The 27,528-nt window shown below is 36.8% G+C and overlaps 2 protein-coding genes across 11 annotated transcripts in view; one reads left to right on the forward strand and one right to left on the reverse strand.

Moving 5' to 3' along the window:
• The window catches only part of LOC102901233 (uncharacterized protein C3orf20 homolog), a 134,905-nt gene extending 122,546 nt beyond the window's left edge, over positions 1-12,359 (reverse strand). For 4 of the 9 annotated variants that reach the window (XM_045062178.1, XM_045062175.1, XM_045062183.1 and 1 more), the window contains exons 1-4: positions 12,248-12,359; positions 11,543-11,913; positions 1,461-1,895; positions 936-1,204 (exon numbers count right to left, since the gene is read on the reverse strand). In XM_045062178.1, coding sequence (XP_044918113.1) covers positions 936-1,084 — 149 coding nt within the window. In that variant the 5' untranslated portion in view covers positions 1,085-1,204; positions 1,461-1,895; positions 11,543-11,913; positions 12,248-12,359. Of the gene's footprint in view, positions 1-935; positions 1,205-1,460; positions 1,896-3,167; positions 3,228-11,542; positions 11,914-12,247 lie in introns of those variants that run through there. The other 5 variants (XM_045062176.1, XM_045062180.1, XM_045062177.1 and 2 more) reach the window with 5 other exon arrangements.
• The window catches only part of METAP2 (methionyl aminopeptidase 2), a 28,842-nt gene continuing 13,569 nt past the window's right edge, over positions 12,256-27,528 (forward strand). The window contains exons 1-4 of one of the 2 annotated variants that reach the window (XM_003989121.6): positions 12,256-12,494; positions 14,286-14,393; positions 22,548-22,613; positions 26,437-26,539. In XM_003989121.6, the coding sequence (XP_003989170.1) occupies positions 12,344-12,494; positions 14,286-14,393; positions 22,548-22,613; positions 26,437-26,539 (428 nt within the window). In that variant the 5' untranslated portion in view covers positions 12,256-12,343. The remainder of the gene's footprint in view (positions 12,495-14,285; positions 14,394-22,547; positions 22,614-26,436; positions 26,540-27,528) is intronic. The other variant, XM_006933934.5, reaches the window with a different exon arrangement.

A 27,528-nucleotide genomic window follows, 5' to 3' on the forward strand; every position in this document is an offset into this window, starting at 1 on the left:
AGGGTTGGATGCTTAACCAACTTAGCTACCCAAGTGCCCTTATAAATGTATTTTCTCCTTATGATTTTCTTAATAACATTTTCTTTTCTCTAGCTTACTTTATTGTAAGAATATAGTATATAATATATACAACCTACAAAATAAGTATTGATCAATTATTTATGTTATTGATAAGGCTTCAGGTCAATAGTAGGCTATTAGTTAAGCTTTGAGGAGTAAAAAGTTGTAGGTGGATTTTCAGTTGTGTTGGGGGTCAGTGCCCTTACCCCCAGTGTTGTTCAAAGGTCAACTGCAGTTGATCAATGAATTAGAACTGAGTCTAGAAATAAGCCCTCACATCTATTGTTAATTAATTTTTGGCAAAGGTGCCACAATAATTCAATGAAAGAAAGAATAGTCTTTTCAGCACATGGTAATGAGACAACTGGATATCTATATACAAAAGAATGAAATTAGATCCCTACATCACACCATATACAAAAATCAATTCAAGGGGTGCCTGGGTGGCTCAGTAGATTAAGTACCTGACTCCTAATTTCAGCTCAGGTCATCATCTCACCCCACACTGGCTCTGCTCTGATAGTGTGGAGTCTGCTTGGGATTCTCTCTCTCCCCTCTCTTTGTCCCTCCTATGCACACATGTGCTCTTTCTCTCTCTCAAAACAAACAAATAAACTCTAAAAAATCAAAATGAATCAGAGAATGGGAAAAATAATTGCAAAGCATACCCTATGTAATAAGAATCTAGTATCTAGAATATATAAAGAACTCTTAAATTCAACAAAAAGACAAAAGTTGAATGACTCAATTTAAAAATGGACCAAAGATTTGGAAAAACATTTCTCCAAAGAATATATGCAAATAGCCCATAACACATGAAAAGATGCTCACCATCATTAGTAATTAGCTAAATTACAATCAAAACCACTACATACCTATTGGGATGATTATAATTTAAAAAAAGACAATAATAAGTGTTGACAACACATGGAGAAATTAGAAACCTCATACATAGCTGGTAGGACTGTATAATGCTGCAGTTGCTTTTGAAAATAGTCTGGTAGTTCATCAAAATGTTGAACATAGAATTATCCCATATGACTCAGCACTTGTACTCCTAGATATATATCCAATAGAAATGAAAACATGTATGTCCACACCAAAACTTGTACAGGAATGTTCATAGTAGCATTATTCATAATAGCTAAAAAATAGCAACAACATAAATGTCTATTAATTGATGGATGAAAAATATTCTATAATTAAGTAGCAGTAGTAATATATTAAAAACTACAGAATTATACCCTTAAAATGATGAATTTGTGACATGTAAATTACCATTCTTAAAAAAAGAGTACCCAAAAGTCTCTGCCAGTTCCAACTTCTACCCATAACAACCTAAAGATATCAAATTCCAAAGTTCAAGCCCTCAAAAATATAATGCCTTAAAAAGTACCAACCTTCTGTCTCACCAGTTGCTGCAATTTTCAGACCCAAGGAATATTAGAGATCTGTTGGTTCTGACTCCAAAATAACTTTGTACCAGAGTTCCGTTCAGAACTTCAAGACCAACTGATTCCATTCATGTCTTTTATTTTGGTCATCCTCAGTCACTGGAAATGTAAACTTGGAATTTCTGGATTAAAAGAGCCAGTTGAGCACCAAGTCGTGTACATTCTGGAATTTGTATAAAGTTAGAATGTCTTTATTTATAATTACCAGAAATTTAACAACACAGAAATATGATATCTCAGATGTTTGGAGGTAGGATAAGTAGCCTATGGATTCCAATTCAGTGGCTGAATGACATCACCAAGGATCCAGCATCATCCCATCTTTCTGTTCTGTGTTCTTCAGATTTCATCCCCAAGGATCATTTTCAGCTTTGAAAACACCTAAAAGAAGGGACCATATTTTCTTTTGTGTGTGTTTTTTTTAAACTTAGGAAAAGTTTTCCAGATGTTCTCAATGGGTTTTTCTTTTTAAAATTTTTATTTATTTACTATATATTTATATTAAACATTTTTTTGAGAGGCACCCGGGTGGCTCAGTCAGTTAAGTGTCCGACTCATGGTTTCAGCTCAGGTCGTGATCTTGCAGTTCGCGGGTTCAAGCCATGCCTCGGGCTCTGCACTAACAACGTAGTAGCATTATTCATATGACATATGACATATCATATGACAGAGCCTGCTTGGGATTCTCTCTCCTCTTTTTCTCTCTTTCTCTAATAAGTAAATAAACTTAAAAAATTTTTTTTGAGTATAGCTGACAATGTTACATTATTTCTAGGCGTACAACATAGTGATTCAACATCTTTATACGTTATGCTGTGCTCACCACAAGTGTAGCTGCCATCTGTCACCATACAATGCTATTACAATATCATTGACGATATGTATTCCCTATACTGTACCCTTTTATTTTTTTAAATTTTTTAAAGATTTTATTTTTAAGTAATCTCTACTTCCGATTGAGACTTGAACTTACAACCTCAAGATCAAGAATTGCATGCTCCAGTGATCAAGCCAGCCATGTGCCGCTATACCTTTCATTCCCAGGACTGATTCATTTCATAACTAAAAGCCTGTATCTCCCACTCCTCTTCACCCATTTTGGCCATTCCTTCCACCCGCCTTCCCTCTGGCAACCTTCAGTTTGTTCTGTTTATTCATTTGCTTTGTTTTTTAGATTCTACATATGAGTGAAATCATATGGTATTTCTTTTTCTCAGTCTGACTTATTTCGCTTAGTTTAATATCCTCCAGGTCCATCCATGTTGTTGCAAATGGCAAGATCTCATCCTTTTTGTGGCTGCATCACATTCCACTGTATGTGTATGTGTGTATGTGTGTGTGTGTGTGTGTGTGTGTGTGTGTGTGTGTATACACATATGTCAATAAACATTTAGGTTGCTTCCATATCTTGGCTATTTTTTTTTTAACATCACTTTTTTTTAGTTAATTATTTAATTTTAAAATTTACATCCAAGTTAGTTACCATATAGTACAACAAAGATTTCAGGTGTAGATTCTTTAATGCCCCTTACCCATTTAGCCCATCACCCCCTCCCACAACCCCTACAGCAACCCTTTGCTTGTTCTCTATATTTAAGAGTCATTTATGTTTTGTCCCCCTCCCTGTTTTTATATTATTTTTGCTTCCCTTACCTTGTGTTCAACTGTTCTGTGTCTTAAAGTCCTCATATGAGTGAAGTCATATGATATTTGTCTTTCTCTGACTAATTTCACATAGCATAATACCCTCCAGTTCCATCCACGTAGTTGCAAATGGCAAGACTTCATTCTTTTTGATTGCCAAGTAATACTCCATTGTATATATATACCACATTTTCTTTATCCATTCATCTGCTGATGGACATCTGGGCTCTTTCTATACTTTGGCTATTGTTGATAGCACTGCTATTAACATTGGGGTGCATGTGCCCCTTCGAAATAGCACACCTGTATCCTTTGGATAAATACTTAGTAGTGCAATTGCTGGGTCATAGGGTAGTTCTATTTTTAATTTTTTTGAGGAATCTTCATACTATTTTCCAGAGTGGCTGCACCAACAATGCAAAATCCCACCAGCAATGCAAAAGAGATCCTCTTTCTCCACATCTTCGCCAACATCTGTTGTTGCCTGAGTTGTTAATGTTAGTCATTCTGACAGGTGTGAGTTGGTATCCAATATGGTTTTGATTTGTATTTCCCTAATGGTGAGTGATGTTGAGCATTTTTTCATGTGTTGGTTGGCCATCTGGATGTCTTCTTTGGAGAAGTGTCTATTCATGTCTTTTGCCCATTTCTTCACTGGATTATTTGTTTTTTGGGTGTTGAGTTTGATAAATTCTTTATAGATTTTGGATACTAACCCTTTATGTGATATGTCATTTGCAAATATCTTCTCCCATTCCTTTCCATACTGTTTTGCTGATTGTTTCCTTCTCTGTGCAGAAGCTTTTTATTTTGATGAGGTCCCAATAGTTCAGTTTTGCTTTTGTTTCCCTTGCCTCTGGAGACGTGTTGAGTAAGAAGTTGCTGTGGCCGAGATCAACGAGGTTTTTACCTTTCTCCTCTAGGATTTTTATGGTTTCCTGTCTTACAAATAGGTCTTTCATCCATTTTGAGTTTATTTTTGTGTAAGGTTTAAGAAAGTGGTCCAGTCTTCCCAGGACCATTTGCTGAAGAGACTGTCTTTATTCCATTGGATGTTCTTTCCTGCTTTGTCAAAGATTAGTTGGCCATACATTTGTGGGTCGATTTCTGGGTTCTCTGTTCTGTTCCATTGATCTGAGTGTCTGTTTTTTGTGCCACATATCTTGGCTATTTTAAATACCACTGCAATAAACATAAGGGTGTATACATCTTTTTGAATTGGTATTTTCATTTTCTTTGGGTAAATACCCAGTAGGGGAATTACTGGATCATATGGTATTTCTATTTTTAATTTTTGGGGGATCCTCCATACTGTTTCCCACAGTGGTTGTATCAGTTTACATTCCCATCAACAGTGCAGGAGAGTTCCTGTTTCTCCACATCCTTGCCAACACTTGTTTTTTATTGTGTTCTTTATTCTAGCAATTCTGAGAGGTGTAAGGTAGTATTTCATTGTGGTTTTGATTTGCATTTTCTTGATATTAGTGATGTTGAGCATCTTTTCATGTGTCTGTTGACCACCTGTGTATATGCTTTGGGAAAATATCTATTCAGATCCTCTATTTCTTAATCGGATTGTTTGTTTTTTTGGTGTTGAGTTGTATAGTTCTTTATATATTTTGGATATTAGTCCCTTATTTAATATATCATTTACAAATATCTTCTACCATTCAATGGTTTTTCTTCATGTCTCATTGACCAAAATTGTGACACATGTCCTTCCTAAACAAGTCACAGGAAGGATCAGAATTGTTGTGTATTAGCTTAGCCCAATCAGGGTGTACCCTGGAGGAAACATTCATCTGGTCAGGCACATGGTTAGGCAAAGACAACTGACCAAAAGCAGGGTTATGTTAGCAAGGAAAAAACGAAAATGAATTCTGGGTAGACTTCCAACAGTGTCCATTACAGGCATCCAATGTCTATGGTTAGTTTTTTCATCCATTCACATTAAAGCAAAACTTCCCAGTTGGCAAAGCTCTGCCCATGGACATAGAAGTCACATTTCTCCCACTGCATTATTGTAAAATACGAACACGTAAGCAACACCCATCAGACATGTAAGGAAAATGTCCAACATGAAAATGAAAGATCATAATAAAGAATTCTACTTTCAATCATGATAAAGCAACTGATACTGGATATAAGACTTTCCACCAAAAACAACCATCAAACTAGGCAAAATAAATGTTTTTAGACATTGATCAATAGGAAACACAGAACTATTATCCCTACAAAAGAGAAACAAATGAATAAGCTTCAGGATTGCAGTGGCTTTTGTCTGGGGGCACCTTCCACTGGAAAGGCCAAATAAAGCATGGTGGTGTATCTGAGCTGAGGAGATGGAGACCAGATATCATTGAGAAGGAAGTTGCACAGAGAAGTCTGCACAGGAAAAGACTCTGCAAGACTAGGCAAAGGGCAACTATTAGGAAGAGAACAACTATGGAGAAATATGGGTTGAACAATGATCAGAAGTTGAACAGGAATGGGAGAGGTTGGCTTTCCAACCAACCACAGTGGAAAGGTCTATTTAACTATCTGAGAAATTTAGTAGAAATCCCAGAAAGCCTAGGTTTTATGAATGGGGTTAAACTAGCACTACAGTAGCATACTTCATGAGAAACATAATGACATAAACGTTATTTAAACTTTTTCTAGTAACCTCTTGGAAAAAAAGTAAACAAAATTAATGTAAATAAAATATTTTACCCAATATGTCCAAAAATGATCATTTCAACACAGAAAATTATTAATGAGATAGTTTACAATCTTTTTCATACTAAGTCTTTGAAATTCAGTGTTCATTTTACACTTACAGCACACTTCAATTTTGACTAGTCACATTTCAATTATTTAATAGCCCTATGTGGTTAGTGGATTTCATATTGAACACTGGTGTCCTAGAGTAAGGGGTACTCTAGTTCTAAAAACAAAACTTAAAAACAAACCTTGAAAGTATCACACTGAGATGCAAGTAAAGTAACTATTTTAGCAATATTCAATACTCCATCATGAAAGAGAATAAAAGTCTTTCAGAGTAGTGTCTGTAGTTTCTAGCCTAAGATAGCAAATTACAAGACATAAGAATTGGAAAATGTGACTCTCGACCAGGAGAAAAAATTGTAAACTGGGAAATGAAAGAGATGACGAAAATAGGGGATAAGGACTTAAAAGTAGCTATTATGTGTTTAAATATTTAAAGGAAAACATAAATGTAGTAAAACAACAAATAGAAAATCTCAATAGAGAAATGGAAACTATAAAAAAAGAACAAAATGGAAATTCTAGAACTGAAGAAAATAGTATCTGAAATGAAAAGGTAACCAGATAAGCTTCATCGGAATTAGACACTATAAAAGTGACCTTGAAGGCAAAGCAATGAAACCATCCACACTGAAGCAAAAGAGAAAAAAAAAATCAAAATCAACCAAATAAGACAATTTCAAGTTGTCTGATTCTGTGTCTGGTGAGGTCCAGCTTCCTGGTTTATAGACAGCTGTGTCCTCACATAGTGGAAGGGGCAAGGGACCTCTTTGGAGCCTCTTTTATAAGAATACTAATCCTAATCATGAGGGCTCATTACAACCTCATTCACAATATATTCCTAGTTCAACTCAGCCCACCTTGATCTTCAACACTAAAATAACCCTCAGTTCTTTTACAAGTAGTAGGGAACCATGATCAGGAGAGATGGGAAGAGGGAATCTATGAATGGTACTGTCATTTGTCCTCCAGTATTTCATGTAGTTTTTATCTTTCATTTATGAACTCTTAATATTGATTCCTATGTATCCCTGACTAATAAACACTTGAAACTTCCATGTAGGTAATGACACTCCTGACATCTTGGCCATAGGAATATTTCTTGGAACCATATATGTCTTTCCCAAAGTTCAGCCTAAATACATGGATGCTACATAGAGATCATGGGGAAGGTAAAGTTCTATTATTAAGTATCTATTCTCCAGTTACAAAAAGAGATAATAATATGTTTGAAGACAAAAGGTAACCTAGGATGTTGCTGGACAGAACTAAAATAGGAAAGGAATTATACCAGAGTACGTGGCAACAGAGCCACATGTAATTTCAAGAAACAGTCTCTCTAGAACAAAAGAGAACACTGCAAGAGTTACTAATAAAGTAAGTTTGGGATAAAGGATCCTTTGCTCTTTGAGCTGGCATTCAGGATAGTGCATCCCAATCTCTTGTGAGGATCCCTCTTTTGGTGCTAACAAAATTGCTGTCACTAAAGTTACCAGTAGCCTCCTGATAGCTAAAATCAATGCTCTAGTTTGAGACTTCATACTACTTAATCTTTCTTCAGCAGTTGATATAGTTGACCAAACTTTTATTCTATTAACCCTTTTTTTCTCCTTATTTCTATGTGATTATTCTCTAAAGCATTTTCTCCTTCTTGTCCTATTATTTCTTTGTACTTTTTTTAACAGAATTTTCCACTCTTGCTTGTTGTAAACAAAATCCTCAAACATTAGTGTCCTTCTGGGTTGTTGTTTTGGGTCCTGTTCTCTTCTCCCTGAATTACTTCATTCATAGCCTTCTACCCAAGTCCTAATAACTCACATGTCTATATCTCCAGACCCATATTTCTAACTGACTACTAGATATCTTTGTCTGGATGCTCTGCAGGCATCTCAAACTTAAAATGCCCAATGCTTATCTTCCCCTCCAACTCCTACAAAACCTCCTCCTCCTCCTTTATTCCCTATCTCAGAGAATGGTACCACTATCCACCCAGGAACCCAAGCCAGAAACCTGGGTGTGATCCTCAACTTCTACCACTCCACATTTAATGGACCATTAAGTTCTTTTAAATCTATGTTCAAAATGTTTCTGCAATCCAACCTCTCCTCTCTGGCCCCCCAACAGCCTTCTGTAAGTTCTTATCAATACTGTTATCAACAGTAACATCTTAGCAAGTCTCCTCTACTACAAGGCTCTGTCATTTCCAATGTTTTCTTTAGAATAGAGGCCATTAGACTTAGAGATCTCACTGTTCAGAAAAGTCTAAAAAATGGTTTTGAGAACTGACATAGTATGGTTTTCTTTTTTTTTAAATTTTGTCAGGGCACAAAACCCAACATCATCTACTCTCACTACCATTTCATAGTAATTTAAAAGACTATTCAACTTCAAAAAATAGAAAGTACCATACCCTCGTTGAAAACAGTTCTTTAAATATATTTGCCTTTTTATTTTATTTTTTAAGTTTATTTATTTTGAGAGAGAGTGAGAAAGAGCAAGTGTGTGAGCCAGGGAGGGCCAGAGAGAGAGGGAAGAAAGAGAATGCCAACCAGGCTCTGTGCTGTGAGTGCACAGCCTGACGGGCTTGATCTCACAAACCATGAGATTGTGACCTAAGCAGAAATCAAGAGTCACTTAGCCGACCCCTATTTGGCTTTTTAAATGAAACCGTTTATTGGATGGCAACCATTGCTCTAGAATTTAGACTGCCATCACAGTTATCTTTAGCTAGCTTGAAAATCTCTGTGTTAAATAACCATTTAAATTTATCCATATAATCTACATGCATATCCTTTTCTGGCTTTTAATGGCACATAATAATCATTTTATTTACATGTTATTGACATGTCTATTATGGCCTTCTATTTTAGACTTTTTTCTAAAATAATAAACTTTAAACATCCCTGTGACATATCACCTTCAGGCCTTACAATACAAGCTATCCTCTAGGGTAACACAAAAGGCCCTTTACAATCTAGTTGTAATTTACTCCTCAGCAAGAACTTACATAAACATTCCATATTCTTTCATGCCTTTATGCCAGTGGCTCTCAGCTGGGAATAACTCCCTGCACCCTTCTATAAGGCATTTGGCAATGTCTGTGTTATGATCTGAATTCCCCCCCCCCCCCAAATTCACATGTTGAAGCCCTAACCTCTATGTGACTGTACTTGGAGACTGGCGTGTGTGTGTGTATGTATATATATATACATACACACACACACACACGGCATATGCATGTATATGCCATGTCATCTATAGATTTTTAAAGAGTTATATCACGTTTTAAACATAAAGATATGAAAAAAATATCCTTACCCTTAACATTAAGAAATCAAGCCTTCTCAATTTTTTTCCTAATATATTTCTTGCTAACCCATTGCCAGAGGTCAATAAAACATAAGAGTGCCTTAGGGTATCTAGGCCATCAAATGATCCAGACAAATGTAAAATTTTTAGGAGCATGGCTTACTAACAGTAAAGTTAGCTAACATTTATCACTATTGTGTAAGACACTGTGCTACCATGAGTGCTTTCTCTCCATATTGAAATTTAATTTCCATATTCTATGTAGTACTATTATTATACTCATTTTAGAAATAAGGAAACGTATGTTAATGTTAATGTTAGTTAACACAAGTAAGAGAAGTGCAATTTGGAGAAATTAAGTGACTTGTCCAAAGCCATACCACTATCAAGGACTTCAAAATAAAAAGTAAGACTGGGGCTAAAAATGTCCATTTTTTGAATCGAGGTTTTCTTAGCAAAAAATACATTTCTGGACAAAATAATAAATATGTCTTATTGTATCCAGGCACCTGGATGGCTCAGTCAGTAGACCATGTGAATCTTGACTTCAAGGTTGTGAGTTTGAGCCCCATGTTAGGTATAGAGATTACTTAAAAATCTTTAAAAAATATGTCTTATTATAATGCATTGACTTTATAAATGGAAAAGCATCTCCCTAAGGAAAAAATACATTTTTATCTGCTTATCTAGTTAGCCATCTGAGACAAAATTACTTCATGTAGTCAGCTAGGAAAAATATTTTAGCCTGTACTGGTATTGAGTTACATTATTTACTTAGATTCTTAGTTCTCTTAGATTCTTTGAGATTTCAGCATTTCTCATTCCTTTATCCTATTCAATTTCCTCTTGTAGAGAAACTAAATGAAGAAAAATGATGGAAATAAGGAGTGTAACGGGCTATTATTTTAAGTACTCACTCAGTTATCTCAAACTCTGGAATTTCCTGGAAAACAATCATCCAACAAATATCGACTACCATACTGTTGAGATATATATTGTTTTTATACAACTACCTTGAAGTTTAGTTTTCTTGCTTCTTTTCAGGAAAAAAAGGGGGAGAAGTAGAGTACAATCCCTTTCCAACAAAGAAACAATATTTTGTCTTATTGCATTTTAGTAGCTTATTTTTTTAAGTGAACAAATTTTATTTTGATGTTGATAATTCTGTCAACCTATACCAGCACCCCTTTGTGAAAATTCATTTATCAACCCTACAGTTTCTGTCCTCCAGGATCCTGTGTCTCCTCAACTGGGCCTGAGATAGTAGCCACAGTACAAGTATTCCCAGAATTTACAGAAAAACCGGGAAGATTTACAAAAAAATTTTGGAGGCATTTTGACGTAGCAGTATTACTTATAAGGATGTTAAAAAATCTTCTGCAGGGGCGCCTGGGTGGCGCAGTGGGTTAAGCGTCCGACTTCAGCCAGGTCACGATCTCGCGGTCCATGAGTTCGAGCCCCGCGTCGGTCTCTGGGCTGATGGCTCAGAGCCTGGAGCCTGTTTCCGATTCTGTGTCTCCCTCTCTCTCTGCCCCTCCCCCGTTCATGCTCTGTCTCTCTCTGTCCCAAAAATAAATAAACGTTGAAAAAAAAATTAAAAAAAAAATCTTCTGCAGTAGCCTTGCACCTCAAAAGGGTGAGCTTTGATTTCTCCTGGGCTTAGTCACATCCTTGCCCCTAGTCTGAATATCTTCTAGACTGTTTTAAAATTCCTTACCTTTGTGATAGATTAGCTTGGAATAGAAAAGAATTAATAAATGGCTTAAGTATTAGCATAAGTATTATTTTATTCTTATTTAGTTAAATTTTTATCTCACTGAATGCTACAATTTCTTGAGGGTACAGATTTGTCCTTCATTTTTTATCGCCCATCAAGAAAAATTATTTCTAACCTACAATCAATAAATGTTTACTGATTTGAAATTTCAATTGGGAAGGCAGAATACAGAATTATTTAACTTTTGGTGCCTGATGGCTGTTTGGATTCTATTCACTTGCTGTGTGACCTAAGTTCACAAAACTTTCTAATTTCCTCAACTCAGAAGCGGATAAAATGAGAAAATAAAGTACTTGGAGCTTTTAAAGTGCTATTGATACAATGACTATTTCCTGAGCTCAGACCATGCTTTGGCTTAGAGGTAGGTGCTGGTGACAGAACACAAAATACACAGGGTGTTCTCTTCAGAGCCCAAGGTAGTTGGGGAGACAGACATAAACCAATTTATCAAACATATTATGTAATTACAAATTGCCATGAAAGGTTAAGAAATCAACGAGAGGTTGTAAAAGCAGGGCCTGATTTAGATTACCGAGGAAGAGTCTCGGAGGGAGTGGCATTTCAGCTGAAATTTGAAGGATGAGGAGAGTCTCTTATTTCCTCACCTCCCTCTCATTCCTCAACTCTCTGGAGTCCGCATTCCATCTCTCACTATCTAAGTAGCTGTTGCTAAGGTCACCAATGTCTTCCATGTTACTATATACAACTGACATTTTTCAGTCCTCTTACTTGACTTCCTAGTAGCACTCTGCGGTTAATCACTCCTTCCGTGAAACGCTGTTTTCCCTTGCCTTCTCTAATAATAAACGCCTCTCAGTCTCCTTTGCAGGTTCATCACCGTAAGTGCTTGGACAGCCTCGTCGTGAACTGTAACTGTGAAAAACAACGCAGTCCTTCTGAGTCCTAAAAAAAAAAAAAAAAAAAAAAAAAAAAAAAAAAAAAAGGTGTACAAGTGAACACATTTTGGGGCCCTCTTCTCGCTTTCGGCACGCTTCATAAATCCGCTAATATGACTTTTCGGTTTCAGCACAGACGTCCCTCTCTCTTGAGGGCTGGGCAAGCACAGGCATTCAATGTGCCCGGGGAATGCCCGGGGACAAAAAAGGTGTATGAGGCAGCCCCACTAGCACTTTAGCAGCCACAGTCCAGCGCTCCTCCGCAGCCTCGCCCGGCACCCCTTCGCGCGCGATTCGCGCCGTCGAGTCCTCCAACATCCCAGCATTCCCTGCGCTCCTACCATCGAGAGCAGCTTCCGGCGTCGCTCGTGTAGGTGGGTGAAGAAGGAGCGGGCCCTCGCCGCTCTGTCTCACTGTCTCGCGCTCTCTCGGGCAACATGGCGGGTGTGGAGGAGGCAGCGTCCTCCGGGAGCCACCTGAATGGCGACCTGGATCCAGACGACAGAGAAGAGGGAGCTGTCTCTACGGCTGAGGAGGCAGCCAAGAAAAAAAGACGGAAGAAGAAGAAGAGTAAAGGGGCTGCCACAGGTAAAGGGAGTTTTGTATGTTCCCAGTCCCCGCCAGGGATTGCCGAACGGCTCGGCCCAGGCCCGGCAGGGGTGACAAGAGACTGGGGGACTCGGAACACTGCACTGGACTGATTCCCAGGACTGTGTGTTGAAATAGGACTACAGATTCCCAATCCCGGGGGGAGGCGGCTTCTCTTTAGCTGGGACTAGAGAGTTGGTGGGGGTGGGGTGGGGGAGAAAAGGGTGCTTCAGCCTGTGGTGAGGTAGTTCTGGGGTTGCTGGGCCCTTATAATTGCCAGAACTCAGCTCCCACCCATACATACCGTGCAACGAACTTGAAGCTGTGCACAGGGCCGAGCTCTACTACCCTCCTCGCGGTGTGCCTTCCTCAAAAATCCGTTCTGACCCGGACTGTCGCCTCTTTGCTGAAGCAACCTAGAGCATATTTTCGTCAAGGATAGGAGAGGAGTGGGCAAATCTTAGTGCCTTGACTGCGCCTCCCCCCACCTTCCTGGTTTACAGAAGGATTTTTGTTGCGGGCTGCACTTCTGGGTGTGTGTATATGTGTGTTTGCCCACGCGCTCATGTCACTGAGTAGTAATTGCAGAATATATGGTAGTGGTGCGAATTTTCACCTGCCTCATCCCATAGCATCACCAAGCTTCAAGGCTTTTAGGTGTGAATTATGATGCCATTTGCCGGCAGTCCAGATAGAATAATCTGTGGGTTGGAATTGAACTTCTTTAAATCCATTGGTAAGGTAAGGAAAACAGCTGAAAGTTTACACTTGGATTACATTATGAGTTAGGAACTTAAAATATTTTGAGAAGTCGGTGTTTCTGTTGTACGTGGTCCTTCATTTTAGGGAAAAAAATGTTGTACCTGTTTCTAAAATCAGCCACACAAAGATTGAGGGACCAATGGAGAGGCCACAAGTGGTGAAGGTGAAGTTGAGACAGGTTGGAAAGGGTTAATCTATAACTTTATGAAATTTTGATTAAATGGGAGTTGAAAAGGGAAAGTTGTGGGTGCTGAGACACTTCAAGAGAAAGTTTAATCCCTGGACATAAGTCGGCTGTTCCTGGCTTTTGGATGAAATCCAAACTCTTCAGTTTGTCCATTCAGGTGTTCAGTAGACTGACCCTAATATATTTTTAGCAGTTGTATCTCTCAATATGAACCCTCTACAGTAGCCAGAATATCACTTCAGTATGTGCTAAGTGGGAATACTATCCCTTTATACACACAGCTATTGCTCCTACAGCTAGATTGTTGTAATCACTTGGGTGAGGTGGGGGGAGCTGGTCTTGTGCTGTTCAAGAATTTAGGTTTTTTAGTAATGGAATTATCTTTTCCTATTTGTTTTGATTTTACCCATCCTGGCTTGGCAACTTCTTCATGAAGATTTGAAGTTCCCAGTGTCTTGTACAAATCCTCCTCTTGCTAAGACCTTCAGCATTAATACCTATCTTAAGTACCTGTTTGGTTAATAAAGTGTTTGCTGTAGTCAAATTGTTAAGTACTTTAAAAAGTGAAACAACTTAAGGCCAGGAACCAACTCACATTTTCTTTTATTGTTTAGTTACTAGTACAAAGAAGGTGTAATGGATAGTTTATTGAATGGACAATGCTACTTAGATGTGGCAGATTTTTGTTAAGTAAATTCAATTATGTTCACAATAACATTTCTGTTTTTGTTTCCTGAATACTTATCAGACGGGAAAGGACTTGTGTGTTCTCCAGGATCCTTAGAACATATTCAAATTGGAAAGTATCTTTATTAGATTTGACTTATGTTATATTTGATCAGCAGGGCAACAGGAACCTGATAAAGAATCAGGAGCCTCAGTTGATGAGGTAGCAAGACAATTGGAAAGACAAGCATTGGAAGAGAAAGAAAGAGATGATGACGATGAAGGTAAATGGTAAATTTGATTTTTGTGGTTAGAAAAGCAAGAAAATGTGATATTCTTTAAACAAAATCTGCTTGTGTCCATATAGTTTGTGATTCTCTCTGATGTTTTACTTAATTTATTGACATTAAAGCCTCAATATCACAGATAAAAAAGAAAAGGTATTTATAAGTAACTCTTAAAAAGTGGGATAGGTTGAATGACTGCTCAAATAACACGGATCTCAACTTTTAAAAATGTACTTGGTAAAATACCAAGTAGTGGGTATCAAGATGAAATAAAAGGACTGTTTATTCAACTAACATTTATTGAGCAACTAATATGTACAAGGCGCTGTCTTAGAATACTTTCACATGTGTTCTCATTTTACCTTCACAAAACCAAGCAAAGTAGGTGCTCTTTTCAGGAAATAATAGTTATGTCATTTGCCCAGTGTGACACAGCTATGTGTAGAACCAAAAGTTTCAAACCTAGCACCTGATTCCAAGTCTATTCCTTTACTCTGTATGAAAGCTCCCTCTCTTTATTTTCAAAGACTATATGGAGTGCCTCTAAACTCTATTACAAATTTCCCAACCCTAGCTTCTTGCTGTATGTTGGTCCTATAAAATTTCTTTAAAGACAAAAACTCTTGGAATTCTAACAATTGATGTTATCAGTCAGACAGTGGAGGCAGTATTTGCTAAGAGAACTTATTCTGCAGGCTTTTTTGGCAGAAAGGGAGATGAGATTTTCCCATTCTTAATTGTACCGTTGTGACTTGCTGCTCTTCCTCAAGCACTGCCAACTTGGGCTTGTGCCTTATAATCCTTAGCAACACAAAAGCTTGCTGTACTTTAATTATTGTGTTAGGATAAGGCAGAGTAGTTGTCTCTCCTTTAGAAAGATAAACTCTATGTCTTCAAGGAGCTTATAGTCAAAATTTGGTGGAAAGTATGCCAAGGTTCAAGGGAATAGTTAGCTCTTCCTTAAGCAAATCTCTTGTCCATTTTACCTTGGTTTGTGCTTCAAATTATGACCATATTTTGAGCTCTTAGCAAGAAAGAAACTGTTAAATTCAAGGTTATATAATAGATTGCTGTAGGCCTGTGTAGAATATCAAAATGTTAATCTTGAAGAGTGTTCCTTGTTTCATTGCACCTCTGCAAAGTTGTGTGAATCTCTTGACATTGAAGGAGAAAAGTTTGATTGTCGGATTGGAAATCATCAATGTTTTAAAGACAATTTTTGGAGTATTGGTTTTCTCTAATTGAATTGTTTGCCTAATTCGTTTCAATAATAGTAATTATTGAAATGAATTAATAATTAGTACTAATTCATACTAATTAGTAGTACCAATTAATAGATTAGTACTACTTATCTATTGTGAGAGTTGTTTGAGAGGATAGAAAGTATTTCAGAATTTTTGTACTAAAGAAAAACTGATAGTGGGATGGAGAGACAAACAGCAGAAAAGATACACTGAAAGCTTATTGGAATTTGGAGATGGAATTACGGGCTCAATGATGAAGGAACACTCTTTGGAAGGAGTGGGACTTGAGTGAATGAAACCAAACAGAAGAGACCACTTTGGGGCAGAACAATGCTGAGAATGTATTCAAGATGTAGTGAATAGTGCAGACCAGCCACATGAGATGATTTGTTGAAGGAGCCTTGGAGCATTTTTAAAAGAATGTTATAGGGGAGCCTGGCTGGTTCAGGCCATAGGGCATGTGACTCTTGGTCCTCGGAGTCGTGAGTTTAAGTCCCACATTGGGCATAGAGCTTACTTAAAAGATAAAATGTTAAAGAAAAGAGAAGAATGTTATAAAAATAATTTAATCTTTATATATATGCAGGGTTGCTAGAGGAAATATACAGGAAAGGCTTGGAAATCATTTTGGAGGGCACTTAACAGCTTAGGCATGTGTTAATGATGATTTAAATTGGTGGGCATAAATGAGAATGGAAAGGAACGGATCATTGGAATAGTGGTTGTGGAAGCAGAATTCAAAGGATGCAAGAGACTTTCAAACTGGGGAGAAGGAAGAAGAGGCATTAGATTCTAGAGGTTTGAACATGGGTGACAATGTTGGTGCTGTTCACTGAAATGGTGAAGTAGAGAGGAAGAGTGGGTGGGGATTGGAGGAGGGAATTTGTAGGCAAAGGAGAAGGTATTGTGTTTAATTTTAGATGTGTTTAATTTGACACTGGAGTATTGGTGTGAAAAGTTAGTCCCATGGGCAATTGGCAATGTTCTAGAAGTAATTCAATAAAGTTTTAAGTTTTAAAAAAAAAAATTTAAGTATTTAAGTCCAGCGCAGGACTTGAACTCATGACCTTGAGATCAAGACCTAAAGAGAGCTCAAGAGTTGGACCTTTAACCAACTGAGCCACCTGGGTCCCCTAAGTCAAGTTTATTAAGGTATAATTTGCCTAGGACTATATTCACCATTTTCAAAAAATACACTTTGTTTTGGAGAAGTTTTACTTGGGGTTCATAGCAAAATCAAGCAGAAGGTACAGAGATTTCCCATGTACCCCCTACCACTACACATGCACAGCCTCTCCCATTATCAACATCCCCCACTGGAGTGGTGCATTTGTGACAGTGGATGAACCTACATTGATATATCATTATTATGCAAAGTCCATAGTTTATATTAGGGTTTACTCATGATGTTGTACGTTCTATATATTTGCCCTTTATGAGTAATCGTTTGATGGGGCGCCTGGGTGGCTCAGTTGGTTGAGCATCTGACTTAGGCTCAGATCATGATCTCACGGTTCATGAGTTCGAGCCCCGCGTTGGGCTCTGTACTGACAGTTCAGAGCCTGGAACCTGTTTCGGATTCTGTATCTCCCTCTCTCTGTTCCTCCCCTGCTCACACTCTTTCTCTCTCTCAAAAAAAAAAAAAAAAAAAAAGATTAAAAAAAATGGTAAGTATATCGTTTGGTGAGTTTTGACAAATGTACGCATTTGTGTTACCACAACCAGGATGTAGACCATTTTCTTTTAATGTTTGTTTATTTTTGTGAGACAGAGAGAGAGAGACAGAGTGCAAGCAGGGGAGGGGCAGAGAGAGGGAGACACAGAATGTGAAGCAGGCTCTAGGCTCTGAGCTGTCAGCACAGAGCTTGACGCAGGGCTTGAACTCATGAACCAGGGCTTGAACTCAGGAGCTGTGAGATTATCACCTGATCCGAAGTCGATTGCTTAACCAATGGAGCCATCCAGGCACCTCAAGATGTAGACCATTTTCATTTAACATTTCCATCTCCACAGAAAAGTTCCCTTGTACCCCTTGAAGTCTGTTCTCTGCTCTATACCCTGATCCCTTGAAACCTTTGATACATTTTTCTGTTACTGTAGTTTTTTCTACAATATTATATAAATGGAATTATTGTAGTGTGTGGCTTGTTTGGCTTATTTCCCTTAGCATGATAATCTGAGTCATCCAGTTGTTGCATATGTGTCAGTAGTTCATTACTTTTTATTGCTGAATAGTATTCCAAATTCGTTTATCCACTTACTAGTTGATGGATATTTGGATTGTTTCTAGTTTTTGCCTTATGAATAAAGTTACTGTCAACATTTGTATACAAGGCTTTGTGTAGACATTTTCATTTCTCCTGAGTAAATACCTAGGAGTAGGTTTGCTGGTCATATGGGAAGTGTATGTTTATAAGAAACTATCAAACTGTTACTTAGAGTAGCTGTGTCATTTTGCTTTCTGGTCAGCAGTGGTTGAGAGTTCCAAGTGCTTTGAATCTCTTAAGCATTTGGTATTGTTAATTTTTAAATTTTAGCTTTCTGACAGGTGTGTAGTAGTATGTTATTGTGGTTTTAACTTGCATTTCCCTAATGATTGATGACGTTGAACATCTTTTCATGTTTTTGCCTTTCGTATATCTTTGGTGAAATGTTCACATCTTTTGTCCATTTTTCAATTGAGTTATTTGTTTTACTGAGTTATAGTAGTTCTCTATTCTTGATACAAATTCTTTATCTGATAAATGTTTTAATATTTTCTTTCATGTTAGTATTGTTTGCAGCAGAAAAGATTTTAATTTTGATGAAATCCCATTTTATTTATGGGTCATGTTTTTTGTGTGTTATCCAAAAAGTTAAATAATTGCTGTCTCTAGGGTCATGAAGATTTTTTCTTACGTTCTCTTCAAGAAGTTTTATACATTTTTATTTTTATTTTTATTTATTTTAAAGAATGGAAAGTTTTGTTTTTTTTAAAAATCTTTATTTTTGAGAGACAGATAGCATGCAGGTGAGCAGAGATGGAGCAGAGAGAATTTTGAGCAGGCTCCACACTGCCAGTGCAGAGCCGGATGTGGGGCTCGAACTCATAGACCATGAGATCACGACCTGAGCCAAAATCAAGAGTTGGGACATTGAACCAACTGAGCCAACCAGCCACCCCAAGAAGTTTTATATATTTTTAGCTGTTATGTTTAGGTCTATGATCCATTAGAATTCATTTTTGTATATAGTGGAAGGTAAGAATTAAGGTACCTTTTTTTCTTGCATATGGATGTCTAGTTGTGATTCAACAAATGTTAATTGATTTGGACATGGTGCTAATCCAGCAATAAATATGAACAGTCTATACCTGTTAAGAATATCCTGGGATGCTGTGAAAGACTTACAAAAACATAAGTTGTGGGGCACCTGGGTGGTTCAGTGAGTTAAGCATCGGACTTCAGCTCAGGTTGTGATCTCACTGTTCATGAGTTTAAGCCCCTTGTTGGGTGTTGTGCTGACAGCTCAGAGCCTGGAGCCTGCTTCCGATTCTGTGTCTCCCTCTCTCTGCCCCTCCCCCGCTTGCATTCTGTCTGTCTCTCAATAAATAAACGTTAAAACATAAAACGTAAAAATAAACATTAAAATCAAAAATTAAAAAAACCAAAAATTAATAAACATTAAAAAAAACATAAATTGTGGCATGGTATAATGCATGGGAGGATAAGCATATATAGTTGAGTATTCGGATCCAGGCTCTACTACCCTTCTGGCAATAAACAGTAGCTATTATTCCATACCGAATACAGACCTTGGACATTGGATAAAGTAATTAGCCTCAGAAGAATGAGTATCAAAGGAGGAGCTTCTTCTTACCTCATTTTCAAGATAAAGAAACCATGGTAGAGAGAGGCTAAATAATTTGCCTAACATCACACAGCTGGAAGGACTTTTAGGGTGTATTTAAAACTGGATATATATCCTGAAGCATTTGTTTTAGGTTGAGTGTAGTGTTATGTACCGGTATGCTAGACATTGAATGTTCTTCCAGAGTAAAGACCATCTTGTTTGCTATTTTACTCCTTTTACCTATTTGAGAAGTCAGCAAATTATTATTATTATTTTTTAATGTTTGTTTTTGAGAAAGAGAGAGCGTGTGCACACATGGGTTGGTGAGGGGCAGAGAGAGAAGGAGACACAGAATCCAAAGCAGGTGCCAGGCTCTGAGCTGTCAGCACAGAGCCCAACATGGGGCTCAAACTCATGAACCATGAGATCGTGCCCTGAGCCAAAGTCGGATGCTTAACCGAGCCACCAATCCCTAAGCAAATGTTTATTGAATGAATGAAAGTTACTATTAAAATTGTAGTGCAGAATATGTGAATTAGTGTTTTCTTTTTTAATTAATTTTTTTTTTTTTTTAGAGCACCTGCAAGCAGGGGAGAGTGGTGGAGGGGGAGGGGAAAGGGGGTGAAGGAGGGAGAACCCTGGGATCATGACCTGAGCTTAAATCACTAGTCAACCACTCAACTGACTGAGGTACCAAGGCACCCTGAAAGTTGTGTTTTCTAAAAAAAAAAAAAAAAAAAAGAAAAAATTCATGTTAAGGGCTCCTGGATGGCTCAGTTTGTTGTCTTGATTTCGGCTCAGGTCATGATCTCTAGTCAGATCAAACCCTGCGTTGGGCTCTGCTCTGACAGCGTGGAGCCTGCTTGGGATTCTCTCCCTTCCCCTCCCCTGCTCATATGTGTGTGTCTCAAAAATAAATATGTCTCATATGTCTCAAAAATAAATAAATATAAAAAAATTTTTTTACTGTTATTTTTCTTGAGCTTTTGAATCTAGAAACCAGTAATGCATAAGTTGGCAATGTTTGTGTTCCCACTGTGTTTCCATGTTTCCTGTACCCAATTTCATGAGGTTGAATGAACATAAGAAATTGCAAATTTCTGGGGCGCCTGGGTGGCTCAGTTGGCTAAGCATCCGACTTCAGCTCAGGTCACGATCTCACAGTTCGTGGGTTCGAGCCCTGTGTCGGGCTCTGTGCTGACAGCCCAGAACCTGGAGCCTGTTTCAGATTCTGTGTCTCCCTCTCTCTCTGACCCTCCCCCGATCATGCTCTATCTCTCTCTGTCTCAAAGATAAATAAACGTTAAAAAAAAAAAAAAAAAAAAAGAAATTGCAAATTTCTAAGTCAAAAATTGTCAAATATTGGCTGTTTTCTATCACTCAATCCATTAAAGCCGTATATCATGTTACCTCCTTCTGTGTTAAACTGATGTTTCCTATTTCTCATTTAGGTGAAAATAAGTAGGATAAAATAAGTGAAAAGAACATTCGTTTGTTGAATAGAGTGAATATTTATCATATGCTTAGTCCTGTGCCTTAGTTTAAGAAATGGTGTATAATCTTTAAGGAGCTCACAGACAAGTAGGGTCATTGTAGCTCCCTTATCATTTTGCAGACAAAAAAAAAAGATTATAATTTTGTGTGATAATTATAATAGAAGAATATAGGTGGTAGCATGGTGAGATAATTTATGACTCCTGCTTATCATTCTGGGAGTAGAAAATTTAAGCATTCGTTTGACATTGTTTTATGAGTGTGGATTTCATGATTTAAAATTATTGATGCTAGTCATGAGTTACTGCCACTAGGGGAAGCATTTAAAAGAAGACTATATGGTGAACATACTATTAAACTGTCAACTTCTAATTGTTGCCACAGCTTCCTATTCATCCCTGTTTCATAGCATTGTGATTTGTGGGTAGATTGGCATACTTCATGACTGTTGAAATTTATTGAGCAGCCTTTTTAGAAATTCAGAAATTCCAGTCTATTTTTTGGTACCCTTTATTTAAAATGTTTTAAGTCACTATTTAGTTAATCTTGGCCATAATAGTATCCTTTATCTTTTCTCCAAGAGAATGGCATGGGCTTCATAAAATATTGTTATAAAAACTAACAGATAGTGGTTACTTTAGTTACTCTTTTGCCAACTATTTTTTCAGATAGTTCTTAATCTCCATTTTTGGGCATCAGGTTCTTTGGAGAACCTGACAACTGAACCTAGGAAAAGCATATATACCCTCTGATTTTTGTGTACATTTGACCCAGAAGAACTCTTTCTTTAATAACAACTATACTGGAAAATATATTTAAAAATTTTTAATTTTTTAAATTTATTTTTGAACAAGAGAGAGCGCAAGTGGGGGAGGGACAGAGAGAGAAAGAGGGAGACACAGAATCTGAAGCAGGCTCCACGCTTGGAGCTGTCAGCACAGAGCCCAACGCGGGGCTCAAACCCATGAACCGTGAGATCGTGACCTAAGCCAAAGTCAGATGCTTAACTGACTGAGCCACCGAGGTGCCCCAGGAAAAGATATTTTAAAATATGACCCCCTAAATATCCCTGCCTGGATTAGGAATCAGGTGATACATTCTTGGTCCAGTTCTGCCATTATCAGTTAGGATTACCTTGGGCATGTCCATTAAACATTCCTTGTTTTACCTCATAAAGTTGCTTTGAGGATCACATGAGGTCATGAAATACTAACCTGCAAAGCATATGTAAACAAACTAGTAATATTTTAGGTGAAGTCACCCAGTCATTAGCATTAAACTAACACTGGTTATTTTTCCTAGTTTTTGAAAAAGAGTGTTAATGTACTTTGTATTCTTAAAAATACCTTTTTCAATAATTCTTTTATTAGAGTGAGTCAAAGTTTCCTTAGTGCTTTTGATTATACAAACCAAATTTTGATACATTAGCATTATATAGAATTCTGTTCTAAGAATATTGGATCAACTCTGTTGTATGCTATTTAAGATGCTTTGTGTGTGTGTTACTTGTCTGCTTATGCTTGTTTTGTCTCTCTGTTTCTGAGGTTTAAATAAATGTGTACTTGAAATGGTCTTTTCTTAGATGGAGATGGGGATGGAGATGGAGCAGCTGGAAAGAAGAAGAAAAAGAAGAAGAAGAAGAGAGGACGTTAGTATCTTAAGTTGGTCTTACTTAAAAAACTTGAAGTGTTTGTTAACCAGCTGGTTTGAAGAGTAGGTTTGAAGTTGCTTAAGATCCTAGTGTATGTCAGGGAAATAAATTTAGGCTTAACAGAGGTAGAATTTAATGAAACAACTATTCTTTCATTTAATAGTCCTGTTGGTATTTTCTTTACCTATTGTTGAGATAAGGGATGTTAATAATAAGTTGGTTGCATTTTACCACAATTTAGGGATGAGTTTATCATTTAAAACTTGAATAATGCAAATAACAATTCTTTCAGGGATGACTAAAGTGATGCCACTGTGTGGTAATAGGGTAAACATAGTTGGCAGTTCACCTGCCAGCTTTGAAATTACAAGATTCTTGATGAGTATTTAATGAGGATTCCCATTATTTAAAATTTGTGCCTATGGTAAAATGTTACTAATGACGTATTGCACTATTTCATATTACTTAAAATATGATCCTACTTGCGTTTTGTTTTATTTTAAATGGCAAATCAACATCTTCAGGGACCTGGAATTCTATTAGGGAGACCAGGGGGAGAATGTATAGAATTGAGGAATAAATGTTGGGTTGGGTTGAGAATCAGAACAAGTTCTAATCTTGGATGCCCTTTGGGCTATTAGGGAACATTGAATGTCTGGTTGCACCTTTCTTTAAATCTTTCAGGTGAAAATTTTATGAATTAGAATATTGGGGCTTGACTCATTTTTATCTCTGTGTTGAGAGAAGTACCTAACTTTTTAAAGAAAGCTTTTGGCTCTGCCAGCATTTTTCCTGATAGGTCTCCAGATGAAGATAGGATAGCCTTCTTTCTATTCAGGCATCTACTTTTGTTAGGTCCTTCTACACATAGGATATCAGTTCTGTCCCTAGCATAGTCTGTATTAAAAAAAAATTTTTTTTTAAAGTTTATTTTTGAGAGAGACAGAGAGCCAGCAGGGAAGGGGCAGAGAGACGGAGACACAGAATCGGAAGCAGGCTCCAGGCTCTGAGCTGCCAGCACAGAGCCCGACACGGGGCTCGAACTTACAGACCACGAGATTATGACCTAAGCCGCAGTCAGCCGCCCAACTTACTGAGCCACCCAGGTGCCCCCATAGTCTGTATTTAATGAGCATAGGCTACCTATGTTCTAGAAGTCTTCCAGGGATTATGATATCATATTCCTTCTGTTCAAAAATTGTTAAAAGTGTGCCCATGAGACAAGGTATTGTCTGAAAATGGTTTGAGAGATAACTCTTTCTCCCAAGACTCTTAAGTTACTCCCTAACAGAAGTAGAGAAACAGGGAGTAATGTTAAGGGGCTACTTTGTATATGCCACTGGTAGAATTCTTCCACTGACAGATGTTTTACTATGATGCCATCAGCTTTTATTGTGCCTCCTCTGAGGATGTTGTTGAACCTATTGTTCATTACATTTCTTTATGAGTACTTGTAAGAGACACTCTTTTGCTTGGTCTTAGTATCAAGAATAATTGTGCTTTTCCTGAGTACTTATGTATTTATCTCATAAGCATGATCTATATGCAAATAACCTAGCTTTAAAAATATATATATTGGCTACTAGAGGGCTTAGAGACAAATCTGTGGTTTTGTATTGGCTGTATTTCAGGTTCTACTTTATGTTCTTTCCATGTTTTGATTTTTGTTCTCTTATTTACTGTTTCTTATTTGTTTATTTTTGATCTCCTTGTAGGCTATCATAAATCACTTCTGGAATAAGCCAAATAATGTAATAATGAGCCATTCACTGCCCTTATTTTCCTCATTTATAAAGTGAGAGACTTACAAATGATAGTAATGATAACTGTAGTACAGATTGTATAATTATTCATAGTTTTAGATAAAACTTGGGCAGGATACATTAGTATTTTCAAAGGTTATCCAAGATTTCATCTGGTTCTTCATTTTGTGGATGAGGAATCTGAGGCTTGGCACATTTGGCCATTTGTCCAAGTCACAGTTAATAAGTGGTTAAGGCTAGTCATATTTTTATTACAAATTTTTTTCTCTAATGTTCTTTTTGAGTCTTTTGCTTTAATAATTTATGGACAGTATAAAAGGCATCTGTCAGATTTGTAGATGAAATAAAGCTGAGGGTGGTAATACTTTTGTTGATAAACTCAGGATTTCAAAAGATCAAAAAAACTGAGAAATAGACTAGGATTAGCAAGCTGAACTTTTATAGATGTACATAAAATTAGAACAGGGTAATAGGATCTAAGGATTTTGAGTGCTAGTACATTATGAGCCAAAAAGCAGGGAGTCTTAACTATTTAATAGCTCTAAGATTTTTAGAATTAAAAGTATAGTCTTATATTAATTATACCTTATTTGGACTATTAATATAAATCAATTCTGATACCAACTTACAAAGAACATTGACAAATTCAAGGCTGGCACATAGGGGTGAAAGTGTTAAGAACCATTTCCCTTAAAGTGGTTTCTTATCAGAGAGAGGAAGGAATCAGTTGAAATGAAAAGTAAAATGTTTTCAACTGCAAAGAATAAAGCTGGAACTAACAGTATAAGTATAGGAAGAGGTTTCTAATAGTTACAGTTCTTTCAAAATGAATGGATTTTTGCTTGGGAGATAAAGACTGCTTCCATTGTTAGGAGTTCACTGCCATCTGTCAGAGGCATTAGGGGATTCCTAGATTTAAGTGTAAAGCTAAATTAGTTGACCTCTGAGATCTTATTTTAAATTTAAATGTTCCCTCTTAGGAGGGCCCTAAAACAGTGTTTCCCAAGTTTACTTGCCCATAGGACGCTTTTAAACATTATGTAAAGACGGAAAAACATTTGGTGCTCATGAGATACTATTTGGGTTAAAGGAAGGAACTGAACATGGTTCCATAGATAAATGATTTGGCTCAATAAAGTCATTTTTATTTATATAGTTTTTCCCCCATTGCAGAACAAAAAGAGCAAAATATGTGTTAAAATTGAAGACAAAAATCTGTAACATAAGACCAGTTATAATCAAAAGAAAACCACATATTTCACCTCTGTAGTTGAAATGCTGGAGATATACATTGAATGTCTTATATCACTGCATAAATTAACTCAACTTTCTGGCAGTCTTTGGAAATAGCAGTCATTACTAAAAGGTGATTCTTCATATAATAAGAACTATGTAACTAGTTCTTATGTATTTAAACATTTTTTTCAGAAGACAGATCTCCAGATATTTTTGAAAGTCATCTTGGAACACTGGTGTGTTTTAGAACATAGTTTGGGAAATAATGCTCTTAAAACATATGTAAGAAGTCTACCTTTTTTTAAATATCTGGAAATTTGTATATGGCTACCTAAATTCTTTTAGCCCTGGGTATGTATATGCTTAACTTTTATACCTTATTATTTCCTTGAAATAAGTTTTTCACTTAATTTATTAATACATAGTAGTTTTATATTTTTATTTCATCTTTATAGGATTTCTTTCATATTTTCTTGTTGCTTCTTTGATTTTTATTTGTGAAAAACAGCCTTTATGCTATTCCATTTCCAGTATAGTAAATGAAGACAAAAACAGTAGAATGTGCTTTCTGCCAAGGCATATACTATTTAAATACATAATGGAATTCTAAGGAGTTGAATATTTCTATTCCCAAGCAGCAGTACATCGGAGAGGAGGTGGCCAGCATGGTGAAATATCTTCTGTTTTTAACTGTAAGACAGCAAGGAGATTCTTTAAAATTAGGTCATATAACAACCATTAGGAACTGAGAAAAACTGTAATGATAAGTGCTTAATTTTATTTTTAACTGCAGGAGTTAATGCTTTATTTGTATCTCACAGCAAAAGTTCAAACAGACCCTCCCTCAGTTCCAATATGTGACCTGTATCCTAACGGTGTATTTCCCAAAGGACAAGAATGCGAGTACCCACCCACACAAGATGGGTAAGGATCATAAAATAACTTCCAGTTTGATTTTTGAAAATTGTAGCTTAGCAATAAAGCAGATTTGATTTTTCTCAGAGCTTTGGTCCACCACCTTAATAAAAGCTTGTGAATTTGTTAACCAAAAATACAGTAGAAGCCCTCTTATCCAAAATAATTGGGACCGGTCATAGTTTAATCAAAAAAGTATGTTAAAGTGGGGAATAACAAAAAATAAAAATCTTTATTGATAAAAGTTAAACATTTGTTTTTTTATCATTCTTGATATTTGAACATGTTTTTTCTCCTCATAAGCTATATCCATAATGCATTGTCTTTGAATGTATTCCATTTTGAGCTGCTGTGAATAGAAACTATGTAGTCTGAGGTCTGATACTTGTAAGTTTACATTTTTTTTTCCTGAAACCATTTGCAGTTCTTATCTACACTTAATGTGACATGTTTTTTTTTTTTTGATGACTTGCCTTTATTTAGACTTTTCTGAGTAGTCAATTTAGTTTTCATAGGAATAATTTTTTTATGTACTATGTAACAAAATTACAGAATTATAGTAACTGATAATTTACACCGGTTTGTGAGCAAATCACCTGATTGTTCTGAGAGGCAACATTTCCGCTGGTCAGCAGACACTCATAGTGGCATTATGTTGACTGGCTAAGAACATGGAAGCTGGGATTCATTTGAATACCAACTCTAATGCTTATTAGCTTTGTGACTTGGGCAAGAAATTTATCATGTCTTTGTTTTCATTTCTTCATCCATAAAATAAGCACTTCGTAGGGTTGTTGTGAAGAATATATGTAAAGCATTTAGGGGTAACAGACACATGTAAGCATTGTTAGTTGCTGCTATTATTATTCAGAACAGGAACCTGTCAGCCCCTAATTTTCAGAATACAGTGGCCATTGGTCAGTATATTTTACAGAGGGAATTGAGATCATCAGTTAATCCAGTGGTTGCCATAGTTGGTTAAGAAAGCTTCTACTGTA

This window comes from Felis catus, chromosome B4, assembly GCF_018350175.1.
Source record: "Felis catus isolate Fca126 chromosome B4, F.catus_Fca126_mat1.0, whole genome shotgun sequence".
In the NCBI taxonomy this organism is placed as follows: Eukaryota; Metazoa; Chordata; class Mammalia; order Carnivora; family Felidae; genus Felis; species Felis catus.